Here is a 16,081-nt window from a genome sequence, read left to right on the forward strand (position 1 = left end):
GTGACACTCGGCTCCTTTTGTAATTTTTTCAATAATAATCCAAGCCAGTTTAACCCTTTGACTGCTGACGACGTATATATACGCCCTTACAAATCCATCAATTTATATGAAAAGCGTATATATACGCCGTCTATTTTTAATTTTTTTACCATTATTTTTTAAACCCTAAGAATGGTATCAAATTTTCGTGTATTGTTTTGGTCAGTGTCAGTGTTCAGTAGTCGCAGCGACCGACAAGCAAAAAACGCGCTGCACATAGAGATGGATTCGTCCGAGAGCACGCGACAGTGAAAGGATTAAGCAAAAAATCTCAATTCTGACTATACTTTAGAACCCTGAGATTGTGTTAAGCTTCAGGCGTACCTAAGCTGTGTCGTTGCCATGACGTCACATAAGCAACGCGCTCTTGTTGTTGGAATAACGATTGTTACAAGTAGATTCAAATATAATATTCCGTATTTCCGTAACAAGCTGGCTGAAACAAATAGCATAGTAGCTTGAGTCAATTTACTAGTTCAAAAGCTCGAGCTGGCTTGCGAGCTTGAAAAGCTCCGAAAAATACAACCACACACGTAAAAGTAAAATTAAGTAGAAACGAAATTTCTAAGATAGCTGAAGAAAAGTACATTTTTGTATATTGTGATTTGTTATGAAAATGAGTATACAAAATGTCAATAACATTTTAAGAAACATTAAATGAGTACGTATTCGCTTTTAAAAGTATGACAAGAAAATTTGTCATAAAAAAATAGACGATGTCAGGTATGAAAAATATCAGCAATCATATCCAGTCTAATCATGAGAATGATTATATTCGTTGAGACTCAAATAAGAGCTGTGACAAAAGACACCAAAGTTGAAAACATTAATAGTCATAATGTTGCTGGGATATTATACTATTAAGCTGTAAGGCTTTTTATTTCACAAGCTTAGAAATACATTTCTATTCTTTAATGACATTTATTATTTGACGGAATAATAATACAGGAACTTAATTTTCATTTCGAAGCAAATTTCTTGTATTGCTGTCATACATTATAACCTGAAAAAAATTTATTCACGAAGAATTCACTTCTTTTAAAAATATTATTTTCAAAACGTTGCTAATAAATATGTTACAGTTTTAAATACATACAAATATTATTCTTTTGAAATTTCTCATGGAATTTCAGAAACATTCATTTTTTGAAATCCTATATGAGATTCCACGAGGATTATTCCGACCAAAGATCATTTTCATTCCATTCGCATGCAGGTAATGTCTTAACTTATCGGTGACTAATTGGTCGATAAACGCAAGTATCTGTGTGTGTGGAGGAGTAATCAAGGAGAAAAAAGGATCAACCAATCGCGTCCTAAACAAATACTTCGATCGAGAGCTACGTAAACATTTAGCCCGAAACAACTGACGAGATGTAACTTATTTACTTGACAAGTAGCGTTACCAAATATTTAGTCTATAAACTTCTTAGTTGTTGTGTTTTGAAAATTATCTTTGCAGTTATCAATTTTTTCGAAACTTCTCTTTTTTACCTTGAAGATTTATCAAGTGTAGGATTGCTTTTTGATAATTTATTCAAATTTTCTTACTTTTTTAAACTAAAAAATATCTGACCCTCCTTAGAAACGAGGTTAGCAGCGGTGTCAGCTGCTACTGGGAGGAGGAAACTTTTTTAATAATATGGTATATACTTACAGTCGTATGGCTGATAAAAGTTAAAGTGGAGAATGTTCATAGCAATATTTCCAAGTAACTTTACCAACTCGGAATGAAAAATATCCAATTCTACTAATGAAATGTAATCAGATTTGATTAGAATTTTGAAATGGGTTTTATAAAAATTAAAAATATTATTGTCGTAAAAATGTTATACTTATGACGAATACGTGATTCGGTTTGAAAACAATTTTTATACTTGCACATAAAAATACACTATCGAAGCTCATATCGAAGAATAATACCGCTCAAGTGCGAGAAAGGCAGAATATATAGGTTCCTATTGACATGCTCTATCACGTACACACAGCTTGCACGCTCTGTAACGCGTCTCCGCATAAAGCAAAAGAAAGTTAGCTCGGGACCACATTGATTCTGGATGGCGTCCAACAAATGCAAGCTCAAGACCTCTATAACGAGACCACTTGCACGTGGAGCTCTCCTCGTGGCACGTTTATATCCTGGAGAACAAACAAGCGCACTTCTTTCATCGATACCTGCCTGCTGATGATCGATCGCCGGAGAGGAACGTCTTCGGCGCGTTTGCTTCGCTAGATAAGGGGAAACTTCGAACAAATATTCTTTCGTTGATTCAGCAGCCGATAGGAAACTCGTTATTGCGCCCAGCCGCCCTTCTTAGCCATCAAAGTTTTTTCTGTTTTTCTCTTCACCGTACGTGTATCTTTCCTTCGAACCTTGGAGCTCTCGGTAATAGGGATCGCTTGTCAAGTGACTTTTCGATAAAAGCTTTTTTTTATCCTCAGCTTTCTCATAGGAATTGAGATTCAATCGCGTTTCGCAATCGATAACTCGCATTGACAATTGTACCGCCGCGACGGCGACCTCATTTGAATCTTCGCATCGCAACGAGCTCGAGCATCGATTACATCGATCCTGATAAGATAAAGACTGCGCAGACGGCAGAGGCAGATTCTATATTCACATTTGAGTAATTGAGCTGGCTACGTGCTTGTGTCACGTAGATAATGCATTCGAGTCTATTGGAATTCAATCGATTTGAAAACGAAATAACCTTTGCCTGAGAAAGTCAAATGACTTTTGCCCGATTGCACTTTTCGATATATATTGACCCCCGCGCACACGCCCAAAGCTTTTGCGGAGGCATTCTAAGCATCTGTCGTTGATAGTTTCTAGTTACCGCAAACTATCTATGTAAATATACGGCATAGTGAACGTTCAGATTAATAGCAAATATTGCTAACGTCGATTACGTAAAAATCAAGCGAAATTCGGGTGAACGTTGATTCTGGCTTAACAAACTTAATTTTGAAAAAACCCAATTCTTTCAATTTACTGTAGTAATTTTGATGGATTTTCGGCTTCTGTCAAGCTTCTTACCTTATCTACACATCTCTGGCTCAATTGTCGTCTTTCTCTCTCTTTTGGCCCTCGACTTGATCGCTGTCGGCGGTGCCCGCGAAGCTTATACAGCTAGTGGGTGGTGTGGACGCAATACAATCGAGAAATCTCTTTTTTGAGTCTAAAAAAAGCTTTTTGAAAATCAAATATTCGTTTTAAAACGCACAAATTACTTTGAGAAAGAAAGCTCAGCCGTTAAATTTAATGGGATTCACTCGAGTAGAGTTATTTTAGGAATTCTTTAATATTAAACTAAAGAAAATTTCCATCACAAAGTATGTCTCCATCATCTCATAAACGCGCTGGTGTAACGCTTGCGGCAGCATCAGCATCAGACAGCCAATTCAAAAACTAACGACGTTTCTCATTTACTTTCCACTTTCTTTCGTGCAGCCTAGTAAATCTCCTTTAGTCGTTTGTCGATCCCCTACTGCGTATTATTTTCGCCTCTACGTTGGTGCCGCCTTACAGCCGGGAGTTTAAGTTCTTAATCGACAATTATTAAGTTTGATGACCTCGCGCCAGACGAGATCAGCAAGCTTTGCTTCAAACTTTCTCGTTTCATTAGAGGAAAGATTTTTTCATTACATAGATTTCACAGGGATATTGTTTTAATTATCACGACAAAGAAAGTTCGTTTAAAACTTTCGTTTGTGGTACCACATAAAAAATAATAAAAGCGAAACAAAACAGATAAAAAATCATAAACTTTTAAAGATCTCAATTGTAAACCGAAGGGTGAGGCAACGCAGAGATAAAGATTCTTTGAGGTCGAGGCTACTTCCAGGTTATCGGTTTTAACAAAGGTAAATTCACTTGCATTTCTCGACTTGGGAAGTAGCACGTTTCAAAGGAAGCCGCTTCTTTTCCGTGATTCAAGGGTGCGCGAACCTGATATAGCTAAAAGAATACCTTGTCAAGGATATGCTATTGAAAGTGAAATTTAAATCCGATTGAAACTGATTATATTGTAAATACTCGATACATCATGCTACGTATTTATCCTATTTATGCATAATATGTGTAAATAAATCTGAAAATTATTGATTAACATTATCAACGACTCTTAAATATTTTAAAAGAGATTTAATCCAGTAATGAATTTCATTAGCACGCCTATTTTTTAGTATAATGAGTGGTGAATCTGTAATACTCATTTGAAAATGAAAGAAAAATCAAACTTTCAGAAAATTCGAAACTCCAAGCCATTTTTTCCTATAACTTATTAATTAGACATAATTTAGTAAAATGTTATGTATACGCGACCTGCTTTTCAAAAAGTATTCGTATGAGATGCGCAACTGCAAGTTCGTCGAGCTAAAGAGATGCATCCCTATGTATGCGTGATGATGAAAAGGTGGTATAAAAGCTCGACGAAAAGAGAACACAGAAAGAGAGAGAGCGAGCGAGAGAGAGAGAGAGAGAGTGAAAGAGGGGAGAGATGTGTACAAGCACAAAGGAAAGTCTTCTGGTTCTCTATACTTGCTCGCGGTGCTTCTACCTACAAAGGAATCCTTGGGTGTTATAATGGAGAACGACGTTATCAGTGACGCCTTGCACTCGCCCTATTTCTATAACTTACCTTCTTTCGATTGTTCTCATTCGTGCTAGTTCTTCATGTACCGCGTCGAATTTATTTTTTCCCTTTCATCCTCGTACCCTAAAGCGTAAGTTCGCAAAAGCTTTTCGAAAAAATAATTAGAGCTTGTTTTCAACTTTACGACCCAAATCCTTTTGTAGCAATTAAATCTGCAACATAATAAGGACTCGTTAATGACCAGCACTTGAAAATAAATATTTCATTAGAATGATAAATCGCATGCGCATAGTAGCATGTTGAACTCGAAAATATAGCGTGGAAGTGAAATATCGCAAACTACATTTCTACTTATTTCATTACATTAACACATTTGGAGCACAAACCAACGAGAGAAAACTGTTGCGATAATGAGGCCTCATTAAGCGAAAAATGTAGTAGCCTCGCGTAACTTGATATTTCACTTATTTATTTTCTTTTCTTCCGGTTTATCGCCTGATGGCAAACGAATGAATTTTGCATGTGTATTCTGAGAACCTTTCTTTTGTCAGTCTCTTCTATAATTTGCTATTACAGTATCCGATGAGTTGGCGATTAAATAAAACACGCGCTCCCTCACAATTTCCCGATGAAATGAAATTTACCTGCGAAATCGCGGAGCTAGTGCGCGCGTCGGCACGTCATTACTATTTAATAGAGTTGGCGGGCTAGCGAGAGAGCGAGCGGACGCTATATATAGCTGGTGCAATACATTTTTGCAAGTAGGTAACTTGTATCGCGCCGTAGAGTATCGCGAGAGAGGCGTGGGCTCGCTTGCTAATTCATTTTGCAAAGTTTACTGCCCTTCAGCGGTTTGTTGCCAATTTTTATTTTGAGGTAATGGCTGCTGCTACGTGCTATATACAGAAGACCTTTTATCAAGTTATTTACGTCGAATCTCCGCCGCTTGCAACGCTCTTTTTAGACGCTCCACCGAACAAATTATTCTTTTTGCCAGTCGATTTCACAAAACGCTAGTCTAACACGTATTTCCATCCAAATATAATTGTCACGAGAAATATTTTCCCATTGATGTACGACTTGTAATTAGTATAATGTACGGCATCTAGTAATATATCATTATTAATGAATTTATTCATTTAATTAATGTACGTAATACGATTCTATAGTTATGGCTTTCTGCTATCTATGACTTCTTAGGGAAACGGAATAGATCTGTTTTCGTGATTTCCAATTATTTGGTTTTGAAATTAAAATAAAATATATGTAATTAACAAGCCGACTTCGGAATTCTAATGAACGAATCTCATCCTTTAAAAGTTATTTGCCGTTCTTGTATATTTTATTTAAATTCAAAACGATATAATAATTTACGTTCTAAAGTATCAAGATATGTTCTTAGTTTAATAAAATGTGTATCGAAACTCATTTTAAAAGGTATCAGGTTTTCAAATCAAATAATCGTCTTATAGAATATAATAAAAATCGTCGTAGAAAAATGTTGTAGTACTCAACAGGGCAGCATAGCTTAATTAAGGTATGCAAGAAAAGTTATAATGTAAAAAAGTACACGTAGAAAAATTTTGAAGTATTCAACACGGCAGTAGAGTTTAATTAAGGCATGCAAAGAAAGAGAAATAAAGCAAGCTGTATGGATTAACTTGGTAGCACTCTTAACCCTATCGTTGGCTTTCTCATAGCAGTAAAACAAGCCGTTCACCAAATAGAAAAGAGGAAACAGAATAAAAAAAAAAAATGCACGCGGCTAAAGTAGCAAAAGGGGGCAGGCAAAAGCATAACGAAGCACTGGTGGCGCAACGAAAGCCGGAAGTGTAAATCAGTTTATACGAGTATTCGCGCCAAGTGGGAGCAAGTGCAAGGGGGTCGCTGCTGGCAAAACACACCAAAAAAAGTAAAGAGTTGTTTACGCAAAAATCGATATACGCGTATACCCTCGTTTCGCTAGCGCGCGATTCTTCTCGTAAATTTTTATTTATCGAATCGCGGACAAAGCAACGGAAGGAAAGCGAAAGAGATGGAGTGGTCTTAAGCAAATCGTGTTGACGCATTTTGACCTCGATTTACACGACAAAAAGCTTTATGTAGTCTATTTCCACAAAAGGACGTATTGATATCGATTCTGTTGCCCTTCGTATTAGCCTCTATGAAAGTAAAAGGGACACTGCACTCTCATTGTTTACAATCAAGAGAATGACCGTGTTGCATTATTTTCAATACGTTGTACAAACTTTCTATGAAGCTTCTTATGTACTAAGTAATCATTTAAAATTTTCAGTGTTGATTTTATGAAATTGATTGTTTCATATAATGAATATAGGCATTTTATCCATTCGAGCAATATGATTACTTCTAATATTTGATGATGCACAAGCGTGAACATGAAATTTAATACTTTTATCACATATTTTTTTTTTTTAAAGTAGACATTTTCTACGTATCATCCCGTGACTTCATTATTTTTCTCGCCTCACAAATCACTTGACGCTACTTGTCAACGCCAGATAACATCTCAGCCGGATAATAGCGCCACCGCTGACTATTGAATATACGTTCGAATGTGAAAAGATGCACAGCTGCACATAACGCAATAATGGGCTCTTGCGTACATTTGCCGCACCAATGACTCGTAGCGAGCGCCGCCACGTCGCGCTTTGCCTTTCGCGAAAATAATACAAGTGGAAGACGCATTTGACCCATTTCACTTTAGTGCACCTTCTCTAGCACTTATTTTTTCTGAGCGCAAGACGACTTTGAAGAAAAGATCTGCGACTATATATTCAGGATTTTCCGCAAATCATCGGGGTTAAGAGTTTACGAAGTGTTATTTTTAGGCTCACGCCTTCTTTCGGTCATATTCAAGCTCCCACTATTACGCTGACTTTTTTGCGAACCTTTCAACGTGAGTTCGGTTATTCAATTTTCTTTTGATTTTCATAGTTGAAACCATAATTGGAAATTGTAAATAGACAAAATTATTTTTCTTTTAGATGTTTATGAACAAATTGCGATTATCCGATTAACCTGATTTGCTATAGTTTTTAGTTGAAATCATTCAGCCAACGTGTATATTATCTTTCTGATTGTAACAGTTATGTAGAATCTGGATGGTCATACTTACGTCAGAAGTAACTATAATCAAATAAAATATTGTATATATAGTCAGACACGAAGATAACTTAAAGATTAAAAAAAAATGTTATAAGCGTTTCTATTCTCTGTTTTTGTAATAATATACATTAACATTATTATTATTATTATTATTATTATTATTAACATTGAGAAAAAAAGGATAATGTATAGACACATTTATTTTATATTAATATTTTATTACGTATTTTACAATAATATATATTCGAAAATAGAGAATCGATTTATTATATATGTAAGGAAATTCAGTAAGCTTCTTTAAAAATAAGTGACCCTATAATATCTTTATAATATATAGCTACTTCCTTTGAGTACAAGTTCAAACTGTCACTGGTAATCAAGTCTGAAATTACTCTTGGCTACGTACAGCTACGTGTAATTCACTTTTATGTTCGTGATTGATGCACCTAGCAAAATCATAGTTTTTAAAAGTGGAGGATAAGAGTTACACCAATAAGCAAATTATTAATAATCATGACTACATAAAAGGTATTTTCAACGATGTTCAATTTCGATTGTTCTAGTTGCTATTATGTCATCATAATTGTGTATTTTATCGACGAGTTTTTCATCTCCATAATAAGGCCTATTTAAGTCGGGAGAGTCATTTAATCGGACTTGCGGGTGTAATGGTAAAGATAGGCAGTTGCGAATAATTAGTGAGGTAGCACGAGAGAAAGAGAGAGAGAGAGAGAGAGAGAGAGAGAGAGAGAGATGGGCATAAAGTAGATAGTCAAGGATTTATGGAAGACGAGGCAGGCTATATACACGTGAAAATATGCTAGGCTAGGCCATCCATATAAATGCATCGAGACGGATGGATCGAATTGTAGCAACTCTCTTCTCCTCTTTTTTTTCGCCCTAGCGCGCACACACTCTGAGCTATCTGTATTCATGTGCTGAGCGCGACTAAAAATTCATCCATCGTACTTGCAATATGTACATCATGTAGTCCGACACATAGTTACGTTACGTATGCAATTATTGTATACACTTGAGTTTTTCTTACTCTCGCTCGTACTCTCTAACAGCAACTCAAGTCGCTCGAGTTTAGAATGATGGATTGCATTGTAATTGGTTTTTGCTCTGTTTGCACGATGTTGCGTGTGCGTATGTGTGTGTGTGTTTGTACTCTGTATGACGTTGACAGAGGGAGCACTACAAAACTTTCTACAGGGAATATCAGATTTTGATGTTTGAACTCTTTCTACTTTTTTGTTCTTTGTAAACGCTCGTATACGTATTGTGCGCGTCTCTCGCGAGGTAACGCTTTTTAATGAAATTCGCAAAGCAACTTTTACGCAAACACCCTTTTATGACTTTTGTTATTAAAAACTAGCTGTTCTCATGTAAATCTATAAAACGATAATCAAATTCTGCGATATATACGCAAGACGCACAGTTTTATATAAAAACGCATACATCGTTCAGAAGAAAAAGTAGCGCACGCCAAGTCGATTTCATTTTCTCCATTCGCAACAGTAAATCAAATTAGTATTTTTTTCCTTTTCCCTTTGCAGCGATTTTCGTTGCTATTCGAGACTTAGCGCCGCTATATTGCCGTCGTATTATTTGCAATACGCTGAGCCCAGCGTTTCTTCGAAAGAACAAGTTGAGGTAACGAGAAACGGCTAAGGAATTTGTTCAACGTTGCTCTTTAATAAAGTAAAGCTGATTGAGAGATGTTGCTATATCCTGAATTCATTGCATTAATTCTTCTGGCACTTTATACTTCTTAAAGCGGGTTAATTGTGCGCTTAATGGGATTTATCAAGTCAGACGCGCATCGCGCGTTCTTATCTTCTTTTTCATTTCTTGTCATATTGATTAACGTATTTAACATAATTTACTTTTTTAAAGTTTGATTTTTTAATTTTTTTTCTGACAAAAAATATATCGCACCGGAAAAATATGTATTAGTAGCACAGTTTTGCGTATTCCAAATTTATATTTTATCATAATCATATACGAACAACTCGCTGCTAGTTTTATAAAATGAGTTTTAAAACAATGAAACTGCAGCCTATTTTTTTCTACTTTCATTATTTTTAAAATAACTCATATCAATGATGATAAAATTGAGTTTTTAATACTAAAATCTCAACTCGAAACTATACAAGCTATATTTATTTGCCACCGCATAACAGCATATCACGTGACTATATCTTAGCCAATGAGATAATGAATAAAATTCTTCAACATGACATACAACATATTTTTATAAGGAGATAAGGAGAAATTTAATAGGATAGCTTTTACTATGGAACACGAAGTATAATTTGCAAAAAATTTTTAATAAATATCTTTTAGTTCATGTCGTCGAAATTTTACTCATGTAAATTCCGCGTCAATACGTATAAAATTAATTTAAACAATTGGATTTTCGCTAAGCTTAATCACAAATAAGATGATATGCTTTTTACGAGATACGCTAAGATCATTAATCTACTTGTAGGTACTTCACCACATAGGTATATACAAATGCATAATGAGATGATCACTAATGCGGGTCTCGTAGCGGCACTAAATTCTTGCAAATCTTATAGACGTTTCAGACGCCGCTAGATAATTACAGGTTACACGTTCACGGTAAATTCAGCAGTGTACGCCACCAGACTGCATTTACAGCTTTGGAAACATGAGCATTTAACGTAAACTCGTTACGGTTATGCCGATAATTAAATGTGCCCTGCGAAACTTCTCTATTCGGCATTAGTATGTATTTCTTTGCTTCAATATAATGTTCCTACGTGCCGAAGTCAATTCATTGCATTCACTTGTAGTGCATTTTTATATTCAAATTATACTGTTTCAAATTGAATTACAAATAATCACTTACTGTTCACTATTAAAAAATCAAATAACTTTATTCCGATACTATATTCATACAATTCTAAAATTACTACAAATTAATTGTTGACATAATATTATGGAAAGCGATAACATAAAAATGTCAATTTGGAGTTGCTTTATAGTTGGAAAATTCACGAATCATTCGTATTTTATTGAAAAAATATATTATTTGAATAAGATAATTTTTCTATTATTATTATTATTATCACAATATTAACAATACTTACATGGAAAATATATCCATATTACCTACAGAAGATTCCATAGTGTTGAACTTTTTAAGATGTTCAAAGATTAAGTGAAAGTTAAGACAACTACTTAATTTTGGAATACTATATAGCTGAGAGACATTCACATGGATTTTTTTCAATATTTTTTCTGTTGAAATTTTAAAAATAATCAATCATAAAGTTCACCTATTATATACGAGTACTTATGGAGACCGTCATTCAAAAATAATTTGTTTGGAGTGCAAATCGAAGAAAAATTATGAAATTGTAATAAAAAACATAAATAAATTAAAAATCAATATGTAGGAACTAATCTTAAAGTCTCCACGGACTTTTTCCCTTATAAAAAAGTCCATTACCAGATGTTATGAAGCCAAGATAAATGCTATCTGATTGCCTCATGCAGTGACCGTGTTTTGAATCTAACCTAATCTAATCTAATTTAAAAATATTTCATCAAAATTATGCTAATTTCTGCTTTGGTTTGAATATAAATAAAAAAATTATTTTAATATTTTTATTTCAAATTATGTACATATATTATATTTTATGTAAAAAATTAATTTTTTCATAAATAAGTTTTGAGAAAAACGCTATTTCCTTCATTTTAATTATTGTTAGAAAACATAACATTTAAAAGATATATATCCCTCTGCATTGTTTGTAATCTTTGACAAGAATCCTGAAAATAGTCAAAAAGTGAGGTGTTGTTCGCTTTTTAAAAATTGGAGTTGACGTATCTTTTTTGTATAACTTTACGTTGTAAAGATGTATTTTCTTTCACTTTCAAATAGAGATAGTTTTCAGATTAATCAGCCATTGCGATCACAATAAATAAAGTGCAAAGTCAAATCTTGGATAAAATTAGTATATACCTGCGCAGAAATGTTTCTAAATCATGACTAGCCTTATGTAGCCTTAGATTCGATTTTGGGACTCCCTCATAATTTATCTTAGTGATCATCCAAGAGAAAATACAAGTGTCAAAAATTATGTTTATAAAGAGCTGTATTCATAATTATTAAATTTTTTAAAATAGCCGAAAATCTACTTGGAACATATGTAATTCTATAGAACATTTTATCTTTATAATGTATTTTGTTGATTTTTACAATTATTCATTTTCGTGACAACGATATGCTTTTTATCACGCAAATAAATAAACTACTACTCAACGATCGTGCTATACTGATGTGCATGCCCCCTCTACGATTGACATGTGCGAGTGAGACAGACGATGTACTTTCTAAATCGACATTTAGATGGCGCGTCGCCTCAGCTGCTGTGTAAAAGTAATAGGAGCCGCGCGTTCCGCAAGCAAAGTAGACCGACGCAAGAGATAAGAGTAGCCACGGTAGCACCTGAAAGCATACTTACCTGGCGCAGAGGTTACCGTGATCAACAAGGCGGTTCCTCCAGGGTGAGGCTCTTCCATTGCACTACGGTTGAGCTGACCCTTGCGAATATCCCTAATGTGGATATCTCGGGCGTATAATTTTTGTTAGCCGGGACTGCGTTCGCGCTATCCCGAAGTAAACCAATTCCAAAAATAAATTTCGTTATCACTTCATTGTTAAACTTTTACAATTGCAATAAGAGTAAATTAAAAAATACTTGGAATTCTTTAAAATGTCAATTGCAATTGGATATTTTGTGAATTGTCTATATAAGACATGTCTTAAGAAAGAATACTGAAAACATGCAGCTTGTTTTATAAAAATTGCCACATTGAACTATCGATGTTCGCTTTATCGCGGAGAATGTGATTGTGCCCTTGATAACTATAAAAAAAGATGAAAACAGCAAAATCCTTACCAGTATCCATCTACGGATAAAAGCGATAACATATATAAAAAGTCTTGATGAACTTTTGTAATCAATTTAAATCCTTCAATGTACCGTGAGAGCAGCACTCATATCATCGCTAATTAATGGAAAGGCATATTGTTAAGTGAAAACAATTGTCATCGCACATAGCTTTTCTAGGAAAAGTGTACGAGAAAATGAAATCACTTTTATATAAAGTCATTAAAGTGTTGAAATAATGGCTACTTTGAGAAATAAAAATAGCTTTCATGAGCCAAAATAATTAATTCGATTTCGATGATTCGATATGGCTTTTTAGATCACTTTCTATAAATTATTTAAATACGCTGTTGACGCGCGCGCGCGCACACACACACAACACATAACTAAATAGAACGTTATTTTATATGAATTTTAATTTAAAGAATAACACATAACAAAAGCGCTTTTCCATTACCGTTGAGGTATTTTCACGAAATGTCGCAATAAAAAAACTGTTGTATCACAAAGTTATATAAAAAACTATGTTATCTGTTTTAGGACTCAGAATTATGCATATCTCTGGGAATGAGTCTGCAGTACTTGCGCGTCTCAGTGGTATGTTGGCTTGCCGCGATGTGCCATCACCTGTATGCTACCGTTGCCTCTATCCCCAGCCGCGACGACCCGCCAACGTACCTCAAGTACAGTATGTTCGCCTGGGGCGCACCGCTCATCAACCTCGGGTTTGCCACACTGCTGCAGATACACGAGACCAATGACATTTGGAAAGTAGACGATCTCATGCCCTTTAATTGTTGGTGAGTCGCCTCTTTCTCGTTTTCTTCGCGCACTAACTATATACTTCACACTAAGCTCGAGGGCATTGACAAATTTCTAGCTAATTCCTTCTCTTAAAAGTTTCTTTTTCTACACGAGAAATGAAATTTATAATGAATATAATGGAATTACAAAATTGTTTACGCAGGTTCTTAGGCGTAAAAGCAACGGTTTACGCGTTCGGTGTACCAATAATTTTACTGCTTCTGTCGTCTGGTTACTACCTTTTGAAAGCAGCCATCGTAGCAAGGTGGGTACAATATTAAATGATAATATTTCAAAAAACATACCTAAAAAACTAAAAAACAAGTGAACTTACGATAGTACAGAAGGTATCTTGTACATCCAAATACATTTAGTTTTTTTTTACTTTTGATGCCGACGATGAAAAAAAAGGTACACGTGCAGCATGCAGCTAGAGATAAAGCAGCGGGAAAAAATGAAGAGAAGACGGACGCTGCAGTTGATGCTTTTCTTGAAAGTCAGTCTTATCATTGGTTTAGTCGCTGGCTGCGGCGTGGCGTCACGCGTATGGAAAGTGCCGTTCTTGTGGGCGATTTTTTGCACAGGCCACTCTTTACAGGTCAGTAAAGTCTCCAATCATCGTTGATGCCTAGTTTGTCTTTTACTCATCAGCGTAAAGATGCCTTCCGTGTTTATTATTTCTACAATTTTGGAAGAAGTTGGAAATATTTAACTTGTAATTTATCTGTTGCTTAAGGGACTTGCTGTAGCACTCTCGGTAGCTTGCAATTGCAGAGTGCTAAAGGTTTATTCACGAAAATCTTACAAGCAACCAAGAATTCAGGTACGATTTTATTTCGTGCATCTCAATTGAAATATGCTTTTGGTAGTATAACTTCTAATGTGTGTATTTTCACGAATACCATAAAATGACCATTGCATACCAAAAAAGAAATCAGTGTATTTTGGATTTTAATTTGAAATTTTTGTCTTTCAATATGGATTCAGATCGTGTAATTTTATATTTCAGATGGCAAAATCTTCGAGTATGCAACTTCTTGCTCCAGCACCCGATCCGGTCTAATTTTCAAGTTAAAAGTTATATATTAAAACTTGTGATAAGTTGACACTTTTTATAGTGATTTTATTTTATAATTTACAGGAAACAAATTGAGTAAGAATTTGATTGACTTTGAATTAAAATTATTTTGATTCATTGATCGTACAAATCCTGTCGTGTTCTTTTACAATTGAAACATTTTTTAAGCGAGTAACAAAAAATATAAGTAAATAGATTTTCATCTGATCAACCAAATAAAAGTTATATCAACTATTATTTTATATTATTGCAATGTTCAAATAAGAATTGCAAAAACGTATACAAGATTTCAATCAAAAGCATTGCGTAGAAATAAATTCATCTAATCAAGTCTTGATTTAGTACATGTGCATTATGCTTTAATTAAAAGACTGTTATTTAAAAAATGTTACTTAATAGCGAACTAAAGTTTTATAATAGTTTTTGTAAAAGTGTCGAGAATTTCACAAGTTAAGCAACGGGAAACAATCAAATACACACACATATCGCGTTATTTTCATGATTGTAAATAACGTACGTTATGAATTTCACTTATTACCGCGGATAATTGTGATCAAAGAAGCATACTACATGAAATTAAGGTTTTTTATAAAATAAGAATCATGATATTTTAATGTAGCGATATGATATAAAGATAATTGATCTCATTGTATTATTATGGAGAATTCGAATTAATTATAATAAATTGAACGGACAATGAAAGGAATTTTGTTGATATTTAAGTTGGCATAGTTTCCGTTGACATTATATTAAATTAATTTATGCTGATATTGCGAATTACTTAAACTAGAAACAGATAAATAAGAGAAATAACGAATGAAAGCAATTGGAATAAGATGGTTAGGGAGAGAGTTATATTTCATAGTTCTATAGAGAGAAGACGAGTTTGAAATTTTATTGGTGTTTTTAATGAAAAAAATGACCATTATTATGTTTAACGATATAGACAACTGTAAATATTTCGGTGATTTATAATAAATAACATATCAACGATCACTTCAACGCATCTTCCCGTTAATTGTGGTTGAAATTGTTTATTATACAATATTAGAAACTTCTATCGTTCTCACAAAAATAACAATGAATAATCAGTTTAATACAATAAGAATCCTCTGATCGCTTTGTCCATAGTGTGAAGTCACAAATAGGCAGTGATCGCTTGTAACACATAAATCTAAACAATTAAATCATGTATACTCAAAACCAACAATAAATATTTTAAAAACAATACAAATAGAATTGTCGCCATTGTATTTCATTTGTTAATAAAACAAATAACGTAATAAAGCATTAATCAATTTGGGAAAGCCGTACAATTCCAAGAGCAGTAAAAAATCCTAAAGCATAGTAGGTGGTTCTTTTTCTCTGTCAATTGACGTGCTATTGGTACGATTTTTCTTCTTTCCGCTCGGTTCGCGCGCACGGGAGAGCGATTTTCTTCGGAACAGCGTCGTCTTTCGTTAACATCAGTGTCGACTTAACAATGACTCCAGCTTACAAATGAAATA

General features: G+C 34.3%; 1 protein-coding gene and 1 non-coding gene across 2 annotated transcripts in view; both read left to right on the plus strand.

Annotated features, from left to right (window-relative positions):
• Positions 1–15,813, plus strand: part of LOC131668651 (cadherin EGF LAG seven-pass G-type receptor 3-like) — an 82,956-nt gene extending 67,143 nt beyond the window's left edge. Inside the window, exons 4-8 of the mRNA XM_058943001.1 lie at positions 13,232–13,491; positions 13,659–13,760; positions 13,907–14,093; positions 14,232–14,318; positions 14,505–15,813. Coding sequence (XP_058798984.1) covers positions 13,232–13,491; positions 13,659–13,760; positions 13,907–14,093; positions 14,232–14,318; positions 14,505–14,558 — 690 coding nt within the window. The 3' untranslated portion in view covers positions 14,559–15,813. The remainder of the gene's footprint in view (positions 1–13,231; positions 13,492–13,658; positions 13,761–13,906; positions 14,094–14,231; positions 14,319–14,504) is intronic.
• LOC131668704 (U1 spliceosomal RNA) lies at positions 12,255–12,416 on the plus strand. Its single transcript, XR_009302311.1, has one exon. It is a non-coding gene; the product is annotated as a U1 spliceosomal RNA (small nuclear RNA).
• Positions 15,814–16,081: the final 268 nt, after the last annotated feature.

This window comes from Phymastichus coffea, unplaced genomic scaffold (assembly GCF_024137745.1).
Source record: "Phymastichus coffea isolate CEN01 unplaced genomic scaffold, Cenicafe_Pcof_1.1 PCOF00082, whole genome shotgun sequence".
NCBI classification, from domain to species: domain Eukaryota; kingdom Metazoa; phylum Arthropoda; class Insecta; order Hymenoptera; family Eulophidae; genus Phymastichus; species Phymastichus coffea.